General features: G+C 47.4%; 1 protein-coding gene across 4 annotated transcripts; it reads right to left on the bottom strand.

Annotated features, from left to right (window-relative positions):
* Positions 1 to 3,493: 3,493 nt before the first annotated feature.
* Positions 3,494 to 14,474, bottom strand: LOC118701561 (uncharacterized). Of its 4 annotated transcripts, XR_004982557.2 has the most exons (3): positions 11,132 to 14,474; positions 8,765 to 8,838; positions 3,494 to 5,375 (listed from the first exon to the last, which is right to left on the bottom strand). XR_004982557.2 is itself a non-coding variant. In XM_036406241.1 (2 exons), exons 1-2 carry the CDS (start codon positions 9,078 to 9,080, stop codon positions 4,432 to 4,434), a joined length of 1,284 nt encoding a protein of 427 aa, XP_036262134.1. In that variant the 5' UTR covers positions 9,081 to 9,902; the 3' UTR covers positions 3,494 to 4,431. The 4 variants fall into 4 exon arrangements, 2 of the variants coding, with proteins under 2 accessions (XP_036262134.1, XP_036262135.1); XR_004982558.1 differs by lacking the exons at positions 8,765 to 8,838; positions 11,132 to 14,474 and adding an exon at positions 5,803 to 7,025; XM_036406241.1 differs by lacking the exon at positions 11,132 to 14,474 and having other exon boundaries at positions 8,741 to 9,902.
* Positions 14,475 to 20,675: the final 6,201 nt, after the last annotated feature.

The following is a 20,675-nucleotide window of genomic DNA, read 5'->3' as shown; positions in this document are numbered from 1 at the left end:
GAGTTCAAGAGGCAAGATGGAGGAATCTGGGCATGCCCTGTCCTTCTTCTTCTTCTTCTTGTCTTCCATCTTCTGCTGTGATGGTGAAATTTCTGGATTGGTTTAGAGTAGAGACAGACTGTCTAACATAGGTGATAGGTATTGGGAAATTATTGTAAATAAAGTACACGTAGTTCTTAGTATAAAAAGCTAACACCACCCCAAGGGCGGTCAGTGTGCCTCAACCTGACCTGCTGGACAGATCTCCGCAGGTCAGAGAAAGAATATTATAGATAAAATAACCTTGAAAAGCAGAACTGACGAATCTCGACTTCTTCGGTCACGAGGCTGGGAAACAAGAGACTTTTTAATACCTTGGGAGCCATTTTGAGCACAGAAACCCAAGATATAACAATTGAAGAACAACTCCAGTACAGATCAGGGAGAACGGACTTCTCACTGAACAACCCTCCTAGCTCTGGCCTCAGTCCTGAATCTCAAAAGAAAGCTACTCTGCACCCCACTGCATCCAAACAAAAAATCCTGGATTCAAGAAAAACACTGACTTGGGGTGTGCTTTGTTTTCCTCCTTCCTTTTGCCACCTCCTACCTTTTTCTCTTTCTCTGTGAACTCTTATTTTTTAATCAAGTGTAACACAGATCAGTCGTTCTCCACTCAAATTTAACAGAAGCAGGGTGCTACTATTCTCGTTCCAGGACCCCACTAAGAGTGCTGGAGCATAGGTCTGTGAGGCTAAACAGTTAAATATTGCCGAGAGGGTAACAGGCAGTAGATGTGATCCATCTCATGTCAAGACTGGCCTGGCCTTTCTTGTTTGTACTTATAGTAGCATGTTTTAACTAATTGTGAGCATAATTAACTGATTAAGTAGTATGAGAAAAGGCAAAAAGGTGAAGAAAACTGTGCCACAATGTCCCACCCATACTCCCCTCTTCTGTCCCCATCCCAGCCTTTTCATAATCCCACAGGGAGAGACCCATGGAGAAGTCGGGGCCAGGAGAGCTCTAAGGGAGTGCTGTGCACGTGTGTGCCAGTGTGCATGGCTCTGTGTGCACACATAGGTGCTGAGGTGCACACATGTGTCAGTGTACATGGCTGTGTGCACGTGTGTTGAATTGCACACTCTCAAGTGGGAGTGGGTTTGTGCACAGCTCTGTGCTTGTGAGTGCACACAGGCTCTGCAGATGTGAGCATGGCCCTGTGTGGGATATGTGTGTGTTGATGTGTAGGACACTGCACACATTAGTGTGCACAGCTCTGTATGCACATCTGCTGGTGTGCACAGGTTAGGCATGCACAGCTCCATGTGTGTGTACAAGTGTGTGCTATTAGCAAGTACCCGGGCTCTGTGCAGGTCAGCAGGTGCCTGTTTGTGCACTAGCTCTGCACATGTCCCTAGGTGCACACATGAGCTAACCACACCCAGAGACGTGGCTCCAGAAACATGGCTCTGGATACACAGCTCAGTGCATCTGGCTGCTGTCCCACCTAGGAAAAAAAGACGTGTGTGTCACTACTGAGCTCTGATGGCTAGAGTGGCCCCTGGCTCTCTGTGTACACTCTGTTCTCTTGAAAAGAAGAATTTGCCTCTGTGTTTCCCTTTTATAGGTGTTAAAACAAAGAGAGGCTGCCTGCTCTAGAGAGAAGGGAAATCATAGTCACAGCCAGTCCCTTTGTCCCTTTTCTCTAAGAGAACTGTCTTCTTCATGAGCCCAAGGGCTGGACAGCCTAGCACAGCCTAGCACAGCTGAAGACCCAGCTGGGTACAGGAAGAGCAGGTGGCTGTGGCCAAAAAGATTTTGCTAAACCCAGAAAGTTTTGGAAAATGCTGATGGCAAATCCTAATGTGGTGTTGCCTCCTCTACTCACTGTCCCTGTACTGTTGGGTGAGTAACTGCTGAAGATATTCTCGTGAGAAACGGCTGCTCACTTATAAAGTTTAACAAAAAATACAACAAAAAAACTAAATAAGGAAAAAATACAGCCCTTGGAGCCCCCGTGACTATCAGCCACATGCTCATCTACAAAATGGATGCTCTGCCTTTTATATTTTTAGCCCCTCCCAAAGTTTTATGTCAACTCCTTCTCTGCCATCCATTGGTGGAGATTACTTTCTTATATCTTGATTGGAGGTCAGATGTTGTTACCCTGTGCCTCTTGGTAATAAGCTGGCCTTCTCTAAATGCCCTGACTACTGAGGCTATTACAAGGGGGAGGGGAAAGAGGACTATGGGGAGGACATATTACAATAACATCACTATACATTTTAACATCTATATAATATCTATCTGTTAATTGAGCCAACTATTATATTACTCATGTATAACAACCCCCCTTTTCTATAAGTTATTTGGTTCGAACAATTAACCCTCATTTTTTTTTGATTCTGTTAATTTACTTTTACTTCTCAGAAAAAATAAAAAATAAATTTTTATTAGCATCTGTTGGTGTGGGTGAGGACAGTGGGAATAGGAAAAAGCATCTTAGGTTTTCCTAAGATACAACTATTTGGAAAAATGGGATCACAGAATTCTGGTGTGGCTTTTTTTACTCTCATTTACCGTGTCTATGGGGTTGTTACTCATAGTAGGTGTATCTTAGTGGTGAGTATAGAGGCCAACTCAGTCTTGTCTTTCAGTCTCTGTTGTATTAAGAGACAATTGAGGAATGATAGAGGTCTGGTATGGCTTTCATGTTCCCACCTTATCATGCCTACAGGATTGCTGCTCACAGCAGGGCTATAATCTTCTCGGTGGCGAACATGGGCAAACCCAATCTTGCCCTCTATTTCTTGTTTTACTCTACTTGTTGGTTCTTCAGGAAACCACATCAATACCTCTTACAGTTTCCTATGTACCTCCCCTCAACAGATGCTTGTAATTCTTATTTATTAAAATAGGACAATTACATTATTAAATTATACCGTTCAAACTCCCTACCTGAAGTGTTAGTTAAAACAATCTTCAATCTAGCTGGTGTAAGCTCAACTTTACTTTTGGACATCTTCGAGTTTCTTTGGGTATGTCTTATTTGGTCTGGATGTTACAGTCTATTCTTTGGGTTCTTTCACTGGGCTTCTAATTCTCTCAACATGAGTCTACTTTTCCTCTGCAGTTCATACAGTCAATTCAGTGGTTAGTAGTACCTGAAAGGGACCTCTCCACTGAGGGGTTAAACTAAAGATAAAGTACATAGCACTGTCTTATATATTTGACACAAGGGAACTGAGTGGCCTATGAAGTATTACAATCACAGAGAGATTTAGTACCTAGCTTAGTGAAGCAGCGCGGCGAGAGAGAAGAAGGGACAGCCTTCTCGAGTGTCCCAGCAAGCTGGCCAGCACCGCTTGCAGCTCGGGGGGCACTGTCCCACTCTTGGTTTCTGGGACTGCGCCTAAGGAGAGCACCCTGCGTTCTAGCAGTGATGCTTCCTTGCAGGAGGATGAGGCCACCTCTGGCTACAACTGGCAGGAAATAAGAGAGCGCTCTCCGGTTGGGGCAAGTCCAGGTTTATTGTAGCTCCCAGGGAAGCCAGCAACAGAAGAAGGCAAGGGAGGAGCTAAAGCAACTTATAAAGGGAGAGGGATACAGGGGAGGAGCCCGTTTTCGGGCGAATAGGAGTGCAGGGGGGAGTGGGGTACAGAAAATTGACATAAGGAAAACACCAATAACAACAACTTGGAGGAGGGGCCCCGGCCCCTGAACCAATCACTCCGTGCCCTAGACAGAAGTTTCCAGAGAAAAAGGTGGTGGCAGAGAGTGACTGGCAGGGCACCGGGGAGTGGTTTAGAAAAAGATACATCGATCTCCAGGGAGACCAGGGAGGAACCAGAGTAACTGACAAGTACAGGGAGGGGAGGGAGAACCAGGGCAGAACCATTACAAAACATGGGGGAACAGAACATACCAACACAACACAACATCTCCCCCTTTTTTGTTTAAAAATAAAAAGAAGAACAATGGAAAGCCTAAACCAAAGTGAACTGAATTTGATTGTCATATTCTGAGTCTGGATAAAGTTCACCGAACCAGGGGTGGCTCACAGGGGCTGAGGTCCATTGATCTTCCTCTGCGGCAGGCACATCATCTGACTGTCCATCATCTGAGCTCACCACCTGGTTGATGCTCGGTGTGTGTGTCAACTTGATTAGCAGTCTCTTAATCAGACACCAAATAATCGAAAAAGCAATCAATACGACAACTAAAATCAAAAGAACCAAAAGCACATTCTTTAGAATCGACCCTACCCAGCCAGAAAGGCCCCATCCACTGAAAATGTCCCCCAGCCAGTCTGACGTCTCCTTTTTGATGTCGTGGATTAGCTCTCACATCTTATTGATGGAACTTCTTGCGTCCTCGGCCTTTGATGATAGATTGAGGCAGCAGAGGCCCTTGAACTCCTCGCATTGATGATTGTGGAGCAGAAGAAAATCAATGCCTGCTCTGGAGTGTCGCCTTCCTTGTTATCTCCTCATCTGATAAGAGGTCCGATAACACGGCTGATGTAAAGTTGGCTTGTTTAGCCACCCAACACTCTAGGTGGGCCAATTCGCCTAGAGCTTTGGCTGTGGATACCCAGGGCAAAAACACGGTGATCGCAACCCCTTTTGGCTTGGACCAATGAATAATTTTGGAGTCACACTCTGGGTCGAGATCTTTAAGATCTCTTTTAGAGCGGGCCGAATTCAGTGTGACATTTTTTGCTTTCCAATTATTAATTTGGGTTATGTTGGGCGTAAACAGCGTCAGCTGTCCCAAAGTACAAGGGCCTCCGATAAGGCGAGAGGGGATGCCTGCCCACACTCGGTCTCCGCAAATTAAGAAAATAGCCTGGGGTAGAGACAGCGGCTTGCCACCAAAGGTGGATGGAGTATATATTTGTGCGACTATCGAGCACCATTGGCTGGCAGTGTATTCTCTTTTAAATTGCCGCACTGATTCGAACCGCTTGTCTCCAGGGACTGGGGAGAACACAAATTGGAAGCAAAAGGAGGCATTGGCGGAGCCGAGCAAATCAAATTTGAGGGGTTCGGAATCTAAAGGGGCCAGCCCTTTGATCCCGTCCCTCCAGGCACCTTTAGGATCAATGGGAGAGTCAATCTTTTTGGGCATGAGGGCAGAAAGAGAGGTATTAAAGGGGGAAGGTAGCTCATTGGGAGGGAGAGGGATCCCCCACAAGGCACAACGACGTTGGGTCCTCTGCTGACACAGTGTTGAGGCATATATGTTCCTGGCCGAGGACTCGTGAGAGTGTCCGCCAGACATTGGCCTTGGGCTGAGGGACGATCCAATGGTCCAAAGGTGGAGTGAGGGACCAGAGGGTTGCTGACAGCAGGATGACCCTGGTTGCGGAAGGAGCCATTCGGTTGGGGTCACTAAAACAATAAAAAGATAAAGTTAAGTAAACAAACTTAAACTTGGGTTCTGCCCTTAAGGGAGGTCAAGGTCTAACATAAAAGGTTTGCGCCTCCTCCTCCAACAGGCCTCCTCAACCTGTGCCACAACTCCGACATTATCTGCTCGCTTGGGATGGAAGGGCCTGACCCACTTAGATGGTACCCATTTCAGACCCGAGGGAGTAGACACGCAAGCGTATCCCCTCCCTCAGGTAACCAGGTCAAATGGCCCCTCTGTCTTCCAGGTCTCTGGATCCTTAACCAGAACCAGACGCCTGGCTTTCAGGCGCAGCTGCTCGTGGTGACCGAAGTGCTGTGTGATGGGAGGGTTCAGGTTGTCGAATGAACAATTTAAAAAATTGATTGTAAAGAGTGCTTTGGACAACCGGACGTGAGGGGACTCCACCTTCACTGCCATACGCTGCTGTTCTAATACTCTCTTCAGGCTCTGGTGGGTCCTCTCAATCACGGCTTGGCCTGTCGAGGAATAGGGGATGCCGATCTTGTGCTCTATTCCCCATTGCTGCAGGAAGCTCCTGAGCTCCCTGGATTTATACGCTGGGCCGTTGTCAGTTTTGATGACCTTGGGGATGCCCAGGACAGCGAAAGCCTGAACCAGGTGCTTTTCGACATCAGCTGCCTTTTCCCCTGTGTGGGCAGAAGCATAGACTGCACCAGAGAAAGTATCCACAGAGACATGAACAAAACTCAACTGGCCAAAGGACGGAACGTGAGTCACGTCCATCTGCCACACCTCACAACTTGACAACCCTCTGGGGTTGGTGCCAGAGCTGAGGAACGGAAGCTGGTGAGCTTGACATTGTGGGCATGTAGCCACAATCGCCTTGGCCTGTTCTCGAGTAAGTTGAAATTGATGAACAAGGCCAGGGGCGTTCTGATGGAATAGCTGGTGGCTAATCTTTGCTTGGCTGAACACATCTGGGAGTGGGGCCATCTGGACTGGAGCAGCAAGGGCATCAGCTCTCCGATTGCCCTCTGCAATGAACCCCGGCAGGTCGGTGTGTGATCTGACATGCATCACAAAGAAGGGTTGCTCTCAGTGGGAGACTAATGTAACCAATTTTGAGAGCAAGTTAAACAAGGGGATGTTGGACACCTCTTGAAGAACTGCATTTTCCGCCCTGGACACTACACCTGCAACATATGACGAATCTGTAACCAAATTGAATGGTTTTAGAGAACCTCTCGAAAGCTCTGATGACTGCGTCCAACTCAGCTACCTGTGGAGAACCCTCCACCTTAGCAACATCAGCCTCCCACCGCTGAGTTTGAGGATCCTTCCAAGTCATCGCAGACTTGTGGGATGTTCCAGACGCGTCAGTAAAAACAGTCAGTGCCTTCAAAGGGGTTCGGCTCTGAACCCTTTTTAATGATAATGAGAATTGGACATCCTGATTAAATAATTTGTGGGCCGGCCGATCAACAGCAATTTGGCCGGTGTAGCTGTCCAGTGCAAATTGTAACATTTCCTTTTCCTCAAGCAGTTCATCAAAGGTTTTCTTTTTGAATTGGCCTGATCGTAATTGAATAGGAATGCGAATGCAGTCAAAATCACAGCCTGCAAGCTCCCTGATCTGTGATCTTGCCTTGCGGATCAATTCTGCCACCAGCTCCTGTGGCTGCGTCATTCTCTTGGACCAATGGTCACTGAGAAAAACCCACTCTATAATCAAGAGAGGGTCTCTCGAGCCTTGGTCCTTGCCCTTTGGTGACTTGTCCCATTGAAAGATCATACCGTGGAGGTGTGGCAGTTTTCCCAAAACGATGAACTTAAACGGCAGGCCCGGTTGATATCTGTGAGCCTGCCTGGCTGATATGGACTCTTGGATTTTCTCCAGTGCTGTCTGTGCCTCTGGGGTAAGCGACCTAGGAAAACTGAGCTCCTCTCCCCCTTTCAATAAATTGAAAAGAGGGGCTAGGTCGTCGGTTGGAATTCCTAGCCAAGGCCTTACCCAATTCAAAGACCCACACAGCTGGTGGACATCTGCCAAGGTCTTAACATTAGTTTTCAAAGCCAATTTTTGCGGAACAATGGTTCGCCTGGTAATCTCCAAGCCCAGGTACTTCCAGGGTGGCATCCGCTGAATCTTGTCTTGTTGGAGCTCGAACCCTGCAACAACCAATGCATCGATTGTCAGGTCAAGTGCGTGGGTAAGCATGTCGTCTGTCGGAGCACAAATGAGAATATCGTCCATATAATGGTATATAATTGTGTCTTCCACAGCTGTACGAACTGGGGACAGCAAGGAAGCCACATACCACTGGCAGATAACAGGGCTGTTCTTCATTCCCTATGGAAGAACACGCCAATGGTAGTGTTTCCTTGGGGCTCCACGGTTGATGGAGGGAACCGAGAAGGCAAAACTGTGGGGTGTCGTCAGGGTGTAGGGGAATTTGAAAAAAGCAATCCTTTATATCTACAACGGCCAAATTCCAATTTTGTGGGAGCATTGTTGGGGACGGCATCCCTGGTTGGAGAGGACCCATATCTTTGATAATGTTGATTTTGCGGAGGTCGTGAAGGAGCCGCCACTTATCCTTATTAGGTTTTTTGATGACAAACACTGGGGAGTTCCAAGGTGACATGGACTCCACCAGGTTTCCTTTAAGTAACTGCTCCTGGATGAGCTCATTGAGCGCCTTCAATTTTTGTTTGTTGAGCGGCCACTGTTCTACCCATACTGGTTCATCTGATTTCCAATTCAGTTTCTGGGTAGAGCGCTCCTCAGTGACCGCTGCCTGAAAAACCTGGGGAGCCACTGGAAGGTCAATTCTGGCTCCCCACTGGGCAAGGAGGTCTCTCCCCCACAGGAGTTCCGTATAATCCAACATGAATGGGCGTACAGACGCCAATTGCCCATCCGGCCCCTTAACTTTCACAACGCTCTTCAATTGCTTAGCCAATTGTAAGCCCCCGACACCTCGCACGTGACCAGCCACGTCCTACAATTCCCACTGTGACAGCCATTCCCGAGAGGGAATGACCGTCACATCTGCCCCTGTGTCCAACAGACCTTTAAGCAATTTTTGGTCTCCCCCCCTTGAAAGTTGACAGGTAATTCTGGGTTTGTCCCTCCCCAGCACCTGGGCCCAGGCCACCGTGGGATAGAAATCTGTATGTGATGTGGAAGGTAGCTCTGAGCTCAAGCCTAATTCGGGCACCAGGATGGCCTGCGCCACCACCTGGCCTTTGGGGAGAAAGAGGGGAGGGCGGACACAGTACAGCCCCATGGAGAACTGCCCCAGGTCAGATGTTAAGAGACCTGGGACGATATTTATTTCAGGAGGTGTAAATTTTGTGTCACCGACGACAACATACTTACAACATCCGATTTGTTCCCAGTTACCTGGGCGCTCCCGGCACACGGTCACCAGATGGAAATTTGAGTTCCGAAGATGGAGCGGCTCAGTCAGCTGCAACCTGAAAGGTGGAGTTTTAGAAAGAGTGGTAAGGATAGGTTGAGGTCGGACACAATCTAGGCATGTCAAGTTAGGTGTACTAGAGTCAAATCCGGTTGTGGACACAGGCAGGCCTGCTGGTTGGTGTTCTTCCTCTTCCCCCTCCCTGTAAGATGTTATGGGGCCCGCCTTATTTTTATCATCACGCAGGGGGGGTCTGCGCTTGGAACCTAGTTTTTTGTCTGTGAATCCCCCCGGAGCCATTGCCCCTTTTTAAATTCTAAAAACTGAGATCTCAGTGGGCAGTCAGGCATCCAGTGCCCCAGCTTCCCGCAGAGGTGGCACGGGGAAGTTCTCCGTTAGGCCGGTCCAGTGGTGTTGGAGTGTGGGGGTTGGTCAAACGGAGGCAGGGCTGGATTCACAGGTGCAACGTCCACAATGGTGTCAGCAGTCTCTGCAGCAGCAACCCGTCGAGGTGGTGGCCGGTTCTTGGAGTCGTTGTCTCCAGGTGTTAGCGAGACCTTGTGCACACACACCTCTAACATGCGCTGCAGAGTTGGAGGAGGGTCCAGAGGCAAACTAAAAATGGCTGCTTTGCAGGCAGCGTTAGCGTTAGGAAAAGCTACCTCCTTAAGAAGTTCCACTCTGGCCCCCTCACTCTGCACCTGCAGATCAATGGCCTTTCAAAGGCGCTTGACAAAGGACACAAACGATTCATCGGCATGCTGAAAAATCTTAGAATAAGTGACAAGGGGTGCAGCTGACCTCAACCCCAAAAACGCCTTCTCAGCAGTCTTCGCACTCTCTCTCAGTACCTCCGGGAGAAGGGACCTGGCCTGAGAATGTCCGTCAGCCTAGTTCCCCATCCCACACAAATGGTCTATGGAAACAATCTCTCCGTCTAGGTCAACCCCCAGGTGGGGATTGTCCCAGAGGGAGGGTAGGAGCCCCACCACCTCCTTTCTCCATGCCTCCTCCCACATAACAAATTTGGTGGGGTTAAGGAGGCATGAAAAAAGGCGCCGCAGATCGGAGGGGGTAACCTCTGACTCCGTCAACATGGCCCTCAGGATCCCCTGGAAGTACTCACTCTCCCGGGAGAAGTCCTTCTGGGCCTTGCATAGTTCTTTAATAAGGTGGTGGGGGAAAGGGGTCCACTGGGCCTGGGGTCTTCCCTCCCTCTCAGGGTGGTATGTGACCGGAACCACGGTAGGGATGGAAACTGGCTCCGGGTTCTGGGTCTCCACCCCCCTCCCTCCGGGCCCCGAAGCGTGGGAACCGGAACTGAGAGGGGAGTGGCCGGAGGACTGGGCGGAGGACTGGGCGGGGATACCAGATGTTATGGTCCCCACCCCAAGGGGGGAGTCAGAGGGTGGTGCTTCATAAGAGGGAGGAGAAATGGGAGGGACTGATGAGGGAGGGGGGCAGAGGGAAGTTGGGAGGAGTCAGGGGACAGGAAGGGGTTTCTCTGGGACCTGAAAGGATTGTGGGGAGAAGAAGGAAAAAGGGCAGGAGAAACCATGTGGCTCCCTCCACCTTGAGCTCCATGGGAGCCATCTTGTGGAGGGAGACAAAACCTAACGGAGGGTTTTCTAACAGGGGATTTGCAAACCAGGATAGAGGGAGAAGGAAAGGGATCCCCAAGAGTCTGGCCAGGACTCCTAGGGCAAGGGGATTGGGAGCTTTGAGAGGAGCCAGGGGAATGGTGGACACCCTGCGCCTTGCTGGAGCGAGCTGCTCCTCTCAAAATTCCAGACTTGGGGCAAGCAGGGGAGGGAAAGGGGCTGGGAATGGGGGAACAGGGAGAACTGGGGAACGGTGACTGTTTTCCCAATTTCGAATTAGATTTTAACAATGATCTAATTTGCGATGTCCAATAGGCAATCTTAGTCAAAGAAGACTCCCCCGATCTTATAGAATCCTGCAAATTTTTATGGACAATGTCCCAGAAACCTGGGTTGTAAATTTCATCAGGGGTAATATCGGGAAATTGGGAAAACAGCCACCTAACCAAACGCCTTAACTCTTTTTTGTGAACTTCAAAACCCCCCCCCGCAAAGATACTCACAACTTGGTGATAGGCTCTCTTTTGAGTCGCCAAAAATCGTGCACCCATGGTTAAGATTTTAAACGGGGCGACTCAACCCACCCACCGTTGCGGAAAAACACTTAAAGAAAATAAGAAAGAGCCCCCCACCAGCCCCTGTCAGAAAGAGAGGGCTGCGCAGCCACGAGGAGAAAGCCCTTAGCACCACCCGCGATGCAAGGGGGACAAAAAGGGTTAAAAAGGCAGGGCGAAACAGAGAGATACTTACAAACCCGGTGGGGACCAAAGAAAATCCGGAAGCGGTGGTTCCTGCCATAGGAACAAATCCTTGGGTGAAAGGAGCTGCCGTTCCCGGTCCCCCGGAGCGCCACCCTCCAGAAAGGGGTCTGCTCCCACAGGGGTAGTCTGGCGGCCAAGGAGACTAAAAGTCTCGTCCGCGGGGTCTGGCGATGGCCTCAGGCCCCACGTTGGGCACCAGGAACTGAAGCAGCGGGGCGAGAGAGAAGAAGGGACAGCCTTCTCGAGTGTCCCAGCAAGCTGGCCAGCACCGCTTGCAGCTCGGGGGGCACTGTCCCACTCTTGGTTTCTGGGACTGCGCCTAAGGAGAGCACCCTGCGTTCTAGCAGTGATGCTTCCTTGCAGGAGGATGAGGCCACCTCTGGCTACAACTGGCAGGAAATAAGAGAGCGCTCTCCGGTTGGGGCAAGTCCAGGTTTATTGTAGCTCCCAGGGAAGCCAGCAACAGAAGAGGGCGAGGGAGGAGCTAAAGCAACTTATAAAGGGAGAGGGATACAGGGGAGGAGCCCGTGGCAGGGCACCGGGGAGGGGTTTAGAAAAAGATACATCGATCTCCAGGGAGAACAGGGAGGAACCAGAGTAACTGACAAGTACAGGGAGGGGAGGGAGAACCAGGGCAGAACCATTACAAAACATGGGGGAACAGAACATACCAACACAACAGAACAGCTTAGCATCTTGTTTTGATGGTTGTAGTTTCTAGGGAACGTGGGTTAGAATAGCAGTGGGTCACAGCGATTGTAGATACTCTTGTTTATAGAGATTTAATGGAAACTTAAACATTATTAAATTTGATGGAAATCACTGTATACAACTTTACATAAACTTTTGGCAAACTTATACATAGAGGCAAATTATTTTCCTTATAAGAACAGGGTGTATACAAAGAGCTAGGTAGTGACACACACAAATACATATATACACACATGTCTGTTTTTCTAGGTGGGACGACAGTTGGATGCACAGAGCCATGTATCTAGAGCTATGTCTCTGGGTGGGCCCAACCCATGTGTGTACACAGGAAAATGTGCAGAGCTAGTGCACATACACACATGTACCTGCTCACCTGTACAGAGCTCTTGTGTACTATGGTACTTGTTAGCAGCACACACTTGTGTACACTCAACTTGCTACATCAGCACATGTGTTATACAGACACTCACTTATGTAGACTCTACTGATGCACATGTGCCTACAAGCACAAGACTTGCTTGTACATAGAGTTTGAGCACACCAACGTGTGCAGTGCTATACATAGTAATATATATACATGTCTCACACAGAGCTATGTTCACACTTGCAGAACTTGTGCATACTCACAAGCACAGAGCTGTGCGCACTGGTTCACACATGTACAGCACTCTTTCAGAGCTCTCCTGGCCCTGATACCCCTGTGGGTCTCTCATGTCATGGTGAGGATGGGGATAGTAGAGGGGAGTGTGGGTGGGACGTTGTGGTACAGTTTAAAGAGTGCCTTCTGTGCCTTTGGGGTTGGAACAGACAGGCCTGTCATCTCTGACTTAAGGAGGGAAAGGTATCTGTGTCATGCATCTAAGCCTTTGACACTTGAGGTCTTCTCTTAACTTGAAAGAGAGGTAGTACTTTGCCAGTGTTCATTAGTGGTGCAGGGTTTTGTTGGAGGCTGTTCTTGCTCTTTCCAACACTTGGCAATGTGGTAGGGAAGCAGGAAAAGCTTCAGGGAAGGAAAAGAACACAACAGATGAGTTGAGTGATGAAGAAGGCATCAAACCACAGGGGAGAGGGGGCTACAAACTACAAAAAGGGTCTGCCAGGAGCCAACTACACCCTCAACTCTAAAACAGGGGAAGCTACAAACAAAGGGAAAATGTCACTGCACTAGGACTCTGCAAATCTGCAGTGAGACACAAACCAGGAAAATCTCCCATTTCTTTCTCCTCTTCCTTGAGCATTTCTGCCAGAAGGAGGAAGTACATCCACGTGCTGGCAGCTCCTTGACTTTCCTTCTCACTCTGCCACAAGTGCTGACTAATTAATTACACACAAGGTAAGACTTGCCTGCAGCCACTGGAGCAGGAGGCAGCAGGAGACTACACAGCAAATGCCTGGCATGACATGTCCTAGATGCAGATACAGATCTGAAATTGTGTCCATCTCACAGTTTCATGCCATGACCCCCTGTAGCTCTGCTACTCTTAGAGTGTTGGTTCCTGGCTGTGGGAGGAGAGCCTGGAAGGAAAAGCAGAGTGAAGCTTTCAGGACACAGCCCTCAGCTGAAGAAAAACTCTTAGGAGCTGATCAAGAGAGGAAATCACCAGGCATGGGCACAGAGCTGGACACAGGGAGTAAAGCAGGGCAGGCAGTCTGGTTTTGGGCATTTCACACTCCCCCTGCCCCACAGAAATAGGGCTACACCAGTTTGGAATAATGGGAAGGCAGGCACAAAGAGAAAACTACCGTTTTATACTCTCTCAATGCTTATCTAACTTAAAGAGCTTGTGTAGTGCTCCCCAGCAGCCCCAACCATAAGGTGGTCAGTGCCTGAAAGGCAACAGGGGTTTAAACTATGGCAGGAAATGACAGGCACACTCTAGTTTCTAAAACTCACCTGTCAGTGCACTCTTTTGTTGGGAAGGATGAAAGTTTTGACAAGAAAGTCTCACAGATATGTATGCTTAGCAGAAAGATTTTTAAATGTAAAGTCTGATGAAGGAATAGAGATGGAAGCAAGTTTTGATATAGAAGAATTGCTGAGCCAGTCTTACCGGATAACCAAGAAGGCAAAGGGTATGTTAGTTAGAAGGGGGTTTTATGACTTAGAGCAAAGGATAAACCCACCTCAAAAAAGAAGATGTTTTTACCAAGCAGAAAGATAGCACAGGCAAACAAGTCAGCAAAGTTGCAAGTAGAAAAAAGGTCTCAGAACTTTCCACTGCAAAAAAACTGAATAACAACTTCTAGCTTAAACTGTAATGTACTAACTTTTAGTGATTAGAGAATAGTAACCTGAATGTGGTAATTATAGTAGTTATGATAGGCTATAGATAATAGTTAAGGTATAGACTGGTTCTACTGTATTAAGATGCTCAGCAAAGAAAAGTATATAATGCATTGTAACCAAAACCAAAGGGTCTCCAGGCCTGCCTGCAGCTGGAGCTGACAGCTGTAGGCACAGGCTCTGTCGCCCATGACCCTGGACTGCTGTAATGCCTTGGATGGAATAAACTGCATTTTGGAGAGCCGCCTGGAGTCCCGCATCTCATCTCTCATTTAGGCTCGTACACTCTTTCTTAATGTGTTTGGCAACTACCAGATGAAAGCCTAAAGATTAAGGAAAAAGAAAATCCTAGAGGTTTAGCAGCCCAGAGGAGGACAAGAGAAGAGGGGAGAGGATCCTCTTTCTCCTTTTGGGGACTTTTAATTAGCAAACTACAGGTCCTTTCAGTAAGGCTCGCTTTCCTAATTAGCTAGAAAGAGAAAGAAAGCGAACAAGTGAAGAAAGAGGAAGAAAGGAAAGGAAAAAAACCCTTTATTTCTTCCTGAAAAGCAAAACCAAAAAAAAACCAACCCGCTTGCAATTCAGGGACTTTTGTACTACTGGGTAGGCTCTCCTGCTCGCTGCCATGTTCTGGTTCTCTGCTGCCTCCCGGTTTACTAGTGCACAGCAACTGCTGAAAGCCACTCATGCGGGCCCACAAGACCTCTGCACAACAGACAGCTCTGTGAAAAATGCCAATCACTTGTTTTTAGCATTTACAAAGTTTAATAGTAATAAAATGGTTATAAAAATAGCAATATAATTAGAGTAATAAAAATTTGAACAATTGGGATTAGGACAATACAAGACAATAAAAACAAAGAGTTTTAGACAGTCCAGGTACCTCTTTCTGGGCAAAATAAGCCCGAAAAAGGACGCACGTTAACAGAGGATTAACCCTTAAAAACAATAGCCTGTTGCATATTCATACACCTCATACACGATTCATAAATCCCATTCAAATACAGGATTCTGTCCGGTCAGTGTCAAGTTCTTTCTCTTAATCCCGACAGCGTCTTCAGAACTGAGCGAGGTGGGAAGAACTCGATAAAAGCGCAATAAATTCTTTCTTTGAAAGATTTAGGTGTCCTGTGGCTGTTATCTTGGTGTGAGCCCTTTCTTTAAAAAAAAGTATCTTACACAGCATAGTTTTTATTTTAACATTATGTTATAACCTGTGAAAAATGCGTATTTTATGATTGGCTTTTCGCAAATATTAAAATGAATACTATATGTGTTGTGTTAGAAAGTAATGCTGTATTAATTCTCTTAAGTAGTGTGTTAAATATAGTTTTAGGTTACAAGAAATGTTAAAATAGAAACGATGCTATGTAGGATAATTTTTTTTTAAAGAAAGGACTCGCAGCGAGATAGCAGCCACAGGACACCTAAAATCTTTCAGAGAAAAAGAATTTATTGCCCTCTTATCAGAAGAAACTAACTTCTTCCCGCCTAGAAGGCGCTGTTAGGATTCAGAGGAAGAAGTTGACGATGACCAGACAGAATCCTGTATTTGAATGGGATTTATGCATCGTGTATGAGGTGTATGAATATGCAACAGGCTATTGTTTTTAAGGGTTAATCCTTTGTTAACGGGTGTCCTTTTTCGGGCTTGTGCTGCCCAGAAAAAGGTACCCGGACGTCCGTAACTCTGTTTCTATTGTCCTAATTCAAATTGTCCAAATTATTATTACTCTAATTGTATTACTAATTTTATAACCATTTTATTACTATTAAACTTTTAAAATTTTAAAAACAAGTGACTGGCATTTTTCACATAACCTAAAACTATATTTAACACACTACTTAAGAAAATTAATACAGCATAACTTTCTGACATAACACATATAATATTCCTTTTAATATTTACGAAGAGCCAATCATATAATACGCATTTTTCACAGCTCTTTACCCCCCCGGCAGTGCCGAGAGCAAACCACGCCCCACACGCCCTGAGTCGCACCCAGCGGCAGCCCCTTGCTGCCCATGGTCCCTGTCATCCGTGGCTCCCACTGTCCAAACCCCCTTCCCGGTCCACAAGCGCGGCCCCCGCCGCCAGCAGCCCCGCACCGGCGGACCAGCGGTTCTGGGATGCAGGGCTTCTGACTGCCGCGGTTACCTTCAGTCGGGTGGGCACCGCTGAAAGTCACCGCACTAGGCGCCCCAGGCCCACTACCGCTAATGTAGACCCGCGTGGTCCCTTGGCCTAGAAACCCCGTGCAACTAGGCCCGCCCCGCCGGGTGCCCCTGGACTCGGCGAGAGCCGCCCTACTCGCCGCCGGCAGCCCCCCCCGCCACTGCCCGTGACCCTCCGGACGCCGCCCCTCGCGTGGCGCCCCGGTCTCATGGCTCTACGCTGGTGGGTTCCATAGGGATGCCGCTGCAGCTCCACACCCCGGTCCGAGGACACCCGCACTGCCTGGCTGGTCCCTAACCTCCAGCGACGCCATGTGTAATCTAGGTCAGCGTACCGGGCCTCCGCTGCCTCCCCCTACCCTCATTGGGTCAGCACGCACTGGAAACTTATACGCCAAGCGCGGCCGCGAGCGCCACTCTACATAGCCCCACCCCCGGCTTCCTTTGTGCCGGCGGGTCGGGAAACCCCGCCCGCCTCCTCCCCCGTGGTCCTCGCTCAGAAAACCCCGCACACTTGGTTTTCTCCAAGTGGCGGTCCCTCTGGTGCCGGCCCCTCGCCACTGGGTACCCTGCCACTCGGTCAGCCCGCTGGTCTCTACTGCTCGGTGTCCCTGAGTCACTGTGGGCAGACGCGCGCGTGTGCAGTTTCTCGCCAGCTACGGGTCTCCTGCCTCCTTTTCCCCCTGCCCGGGAAACCTCGCATCACTGGGCCAGCACAGGACGCCCCTGCGCTCAGTTTTTTAGTCGCCGCTACCAGTGGCAACACCCCCTCTCAAGCCTCAGCTGGTAAGCTCTGGAAGCTATCGCGCTGACTGCGCACCAGAAGCTCACCGTTCTGAGCATTGAGCGTGCTGTTGCTCCACATGGAGCAGTCACGCGCCCCCCCCTCAACGCTGGAAGGCTGGGAAAGCTGCCGCGACTCCTCGCACTGACACGAGCGTGGTCTCCACTGAACGGCGACTTTCTCCGTCACTTCAAAACCCTCTAAACCTGGCGACCCTCAACCTGACGTTTCCAGATGCTCTTGTGAAAAATGCGTATTTTATGATTGGCTTTTCGCAAATATTAAAATGAATATTATATGTGTTGTGTTAGAAAGTTATGCTGTATTAATTTTCTTAAGTAGTGTGCTAAATATAGTTTTAGGTTATAACATAAGGTTAAAATAGAAACTATGCTATGTAGGATACTTTTTTTGTTCTCTAAGAAAGGACTCGCACCGAGATAGCAGCCACAGGACACCTAAATCTTTCAGAGAAAGAGAATTTATTGCCCCATTATCCGGAGAAACAAACTTCTTCCCGCCTCGCTCAGCCATGATGATGCCGGTCAGGATTAAGAGGAAGAAGTTGATGATGACCAGACAGAATCCTATGTTTTAATGGAATTTATGCATCATGTATGAGATGTATAAATATGCAACAGGCTATTGTTTTTAAGGGTTAATTCTTTGTTAATGTGTGTCCTTTTTCGGGCTTATTTTGCCGAGAAAAAGGTACCCAGAGGTCCGTAACTCTTTGTTTTTATTGTCTCATATTGTCCTAATCCAAATTGTCCAAATTATTATTACTTTAATTATATTGCTATTTTTATAACCATTTTATTATCATTAAACTTTTTAAAATTTTAAAAACAAGTGATTAGCATTTTTCACACTCTTGAGTCTCCTTAAGTCTAATATCCCTCTATCACACCCATCCCGCCAGCCACAGGGTCCCTGCTTTCCTCTTCCACGCGTCCCACCGTTTTTTCTTCCAACCGTCCAATATCCGAACGCTTCAACAGACCAAGATGGGTCCCGTGTATTGTCTGAAGCTGACTTTTATACACCGGGATTATGGAATTACAATCTGGCCAAAAATTGTTATGAGGATCTTCTAAGTTTCATATCTACCCCCAGCACACTCCCAGAACTACCCCACACACTTCAAGCATACTCTCAGACTCTCGCACACAAATACTCACAGACCTCTAGATCTGCAGTTTTCTTCCCTCTCTTTTGTTATTTAGTCCTTTGCTGTCCCTGGGGTGTGTACCTGCAATCACCAATAGTCACAGGAGAACTCGACAGAGCTGCCAAACTTGCAGCAGGGCATGCCTCTCTTTCAAAATCTACAGCCACAGAGATGAGGTTTTTATCTGGAATGAGCCCCCATTTGTGAGAAACGATTGCTCACTTTTAAAATTTCAAAGGTTTATTAAACTTTAACAAAAAAATACAACAAAAGGACTAAATAAGGAAAAATTACAGTGCTGAGAGCCCCTGTGACTATCAGCCACGTGCTCATCTACAAAATGGAGGCCCTGCCTTTTATATCATTAGCCCCTCCTAAAGTTTTGTCAGTCAATGTAAGAGCCTGAGATGAGAGATGTGGGACTCCAGGTGGCTCTTCAAAATGCTATTTATTGTATAGAAGATGTTACAGCAGTCTCAGGTCGTGGGTAACAGAGCCATGCCTACAGCTGCCAGCTACAGCTTATGGGCAAGCCAGAAGACGCTTTAGTTTTGGTTACAATGCATTATATATTTTTCTTTGCTGAGCATCTTATCACATAACAACCAATCAGCATCATATACAATACCTTTACTATTACCTATAGTCTATCATAACTACAATCATTACCATATTATGGTAATTACTATCCAATCACATGAGTTAGTATGTTACAGTTTAAGCTTAAAGTTGTTTTTCAGTTTTCTTGCAATGGAAAATTCTTAGACCATTTTTCTACTTGCCACATCGGCATGTTTGTTTGCCTATGGTATCTTTCTGCTTTTCCTAAGAAATATTTCTGCTTGGTAAAAACATCTTTTTGTTTGTGGTCAACATATCCTTTGCTCTAGTCATAAAACCCCCTTCCAACTCAACCTTTTGTCTTGGTTTGGAAAGACAGGAGTCTGCTAAGGAAGGCAGGAGCCTCCTCTGAAATAGAGAATGTAAACTCTCCCCACCCCTCCAAATTGCTATAAATTTTAAATTAAGGGGCTCTCAGGCAAAAAAGATGGGGGCGGGAAATAACAGTTCTTTAATAGGGAAGAAAATAAAAGGATAAAATAAACAATGCAGTACACTAGAACAACACTGACAGAGTCAGAACCCAACCTGACGCCCTGTTGGTCAGGGTGTTGGTAGCAGTCCAATTGGAAATGTGGCTGCAGTCCTCCTGGAGTGTCAGGTGTGGTTCTGTTGGAGCAAGGATCTTGGAGAAAAGGGTATAGTCTTCCTCTGAAGATCCAGTGGAAGAAGACACAGCTGCTGTTCCTCTGGGAAATCCAGTGGAGAAGCCCTGCAGTTATTCCAGAATCTCCGGATTATATCTGGGTAGCAACGCTTTGCTCCTCCCTCTGGGCAGAGCATCTCGCAATGGGATGCTATAGTTCTTATCAGTCATGCAGTGACATTCAATAGTCTGTTATCAGCAGGTGTCCCCTCCCGAGGTAGGAGTGATTGTGATCACTCAGAGAGAGATGAGGAAAACTGCCCACTTGACAAAAGACAACTGCCATACAGATGGTAATAAAATACATTTTGCCTTGCAATCTGGAGCACCTTTGCTTTATTAGTTGTCCAGTAACGACCAGCTCAGCAATTCTCAATTTAAACATCTATTTTTCTTCTATATCAAAACTTGCTTCCACCTCTATTCTGTTCTCCAGTTCTACATTCAGAGAGCTTTCTGCCAAGCATACATATCTGTGAAACTTTCTTGTCAAACTTTCATGTTTTCCATCAAGTCAACTCTTTCTCTGCCATTTTGTGGGATCTCAGCACATTGTTCCCAATGTCCAGAGATGCCAGGAGAACCCTTGGGGGTCTCGAAAATCCTGGAATGTTGCCAAGAGTGTCTGGTGGCTTGATTTTGATCCATCCACAGAAATAACAAGAGTTTGAGGACAAGAGAATCACTTTAGAATAAAAGGTGTAAAAGGGACACGTTTAGAAGGTGAAATATAGATTTTAAGGTTTTTTAGGTACAGGGGGGTTATGGAGACAAGATGGAGGGATCAGGGCGTGTCTTGTCCTTCTTCTTCCTTCTTCTTGTCCTCCATCTCCTGTGGTGATGTTGGCATTTGGGGATTGGTTTATGGTGAAGGTGCACTTGCCAACATGGGTGAAAAGCATTGGGAAATAAAGGTAAATATTGTGTACGTAGATATTAGTATAAAAAGACATGACCGCCCCGTGGGTGGTCAGAGAGTGCCTGTGACTGCTTGCAGATCAGACCTCTGTTGGGCAGACAGAAAATTTTGTAGATAAGAAATAATAAACAACCTGAAGACCGAAAAGCTGAAGAGTCCAGACTCATCCTTTAAAACGCGTGCCACCCAAGAACCACACTACCCGTGTCGGGGCAGAGACAG

This window comes from Molothrus ater, chromosome W (assembly GCF_012460135.2).
Source record: "Molothrus ater isolate BHLD 08-10-18 breed brown headed cowbird chromosome W, BPBGC_Mater_1.1, whole genome shotgun sequence".
Classification (NCBI taxonomy): Eukaryota; Metazoa; Chordata; class Aves; order Passeriformes; family Icteridae; genus Molothrus; species Molothrus ater.
Note: the sequence above shows the minus strand (reverse complement) of the source record. Positions and strands in the feature narration are given on the sequence as shown.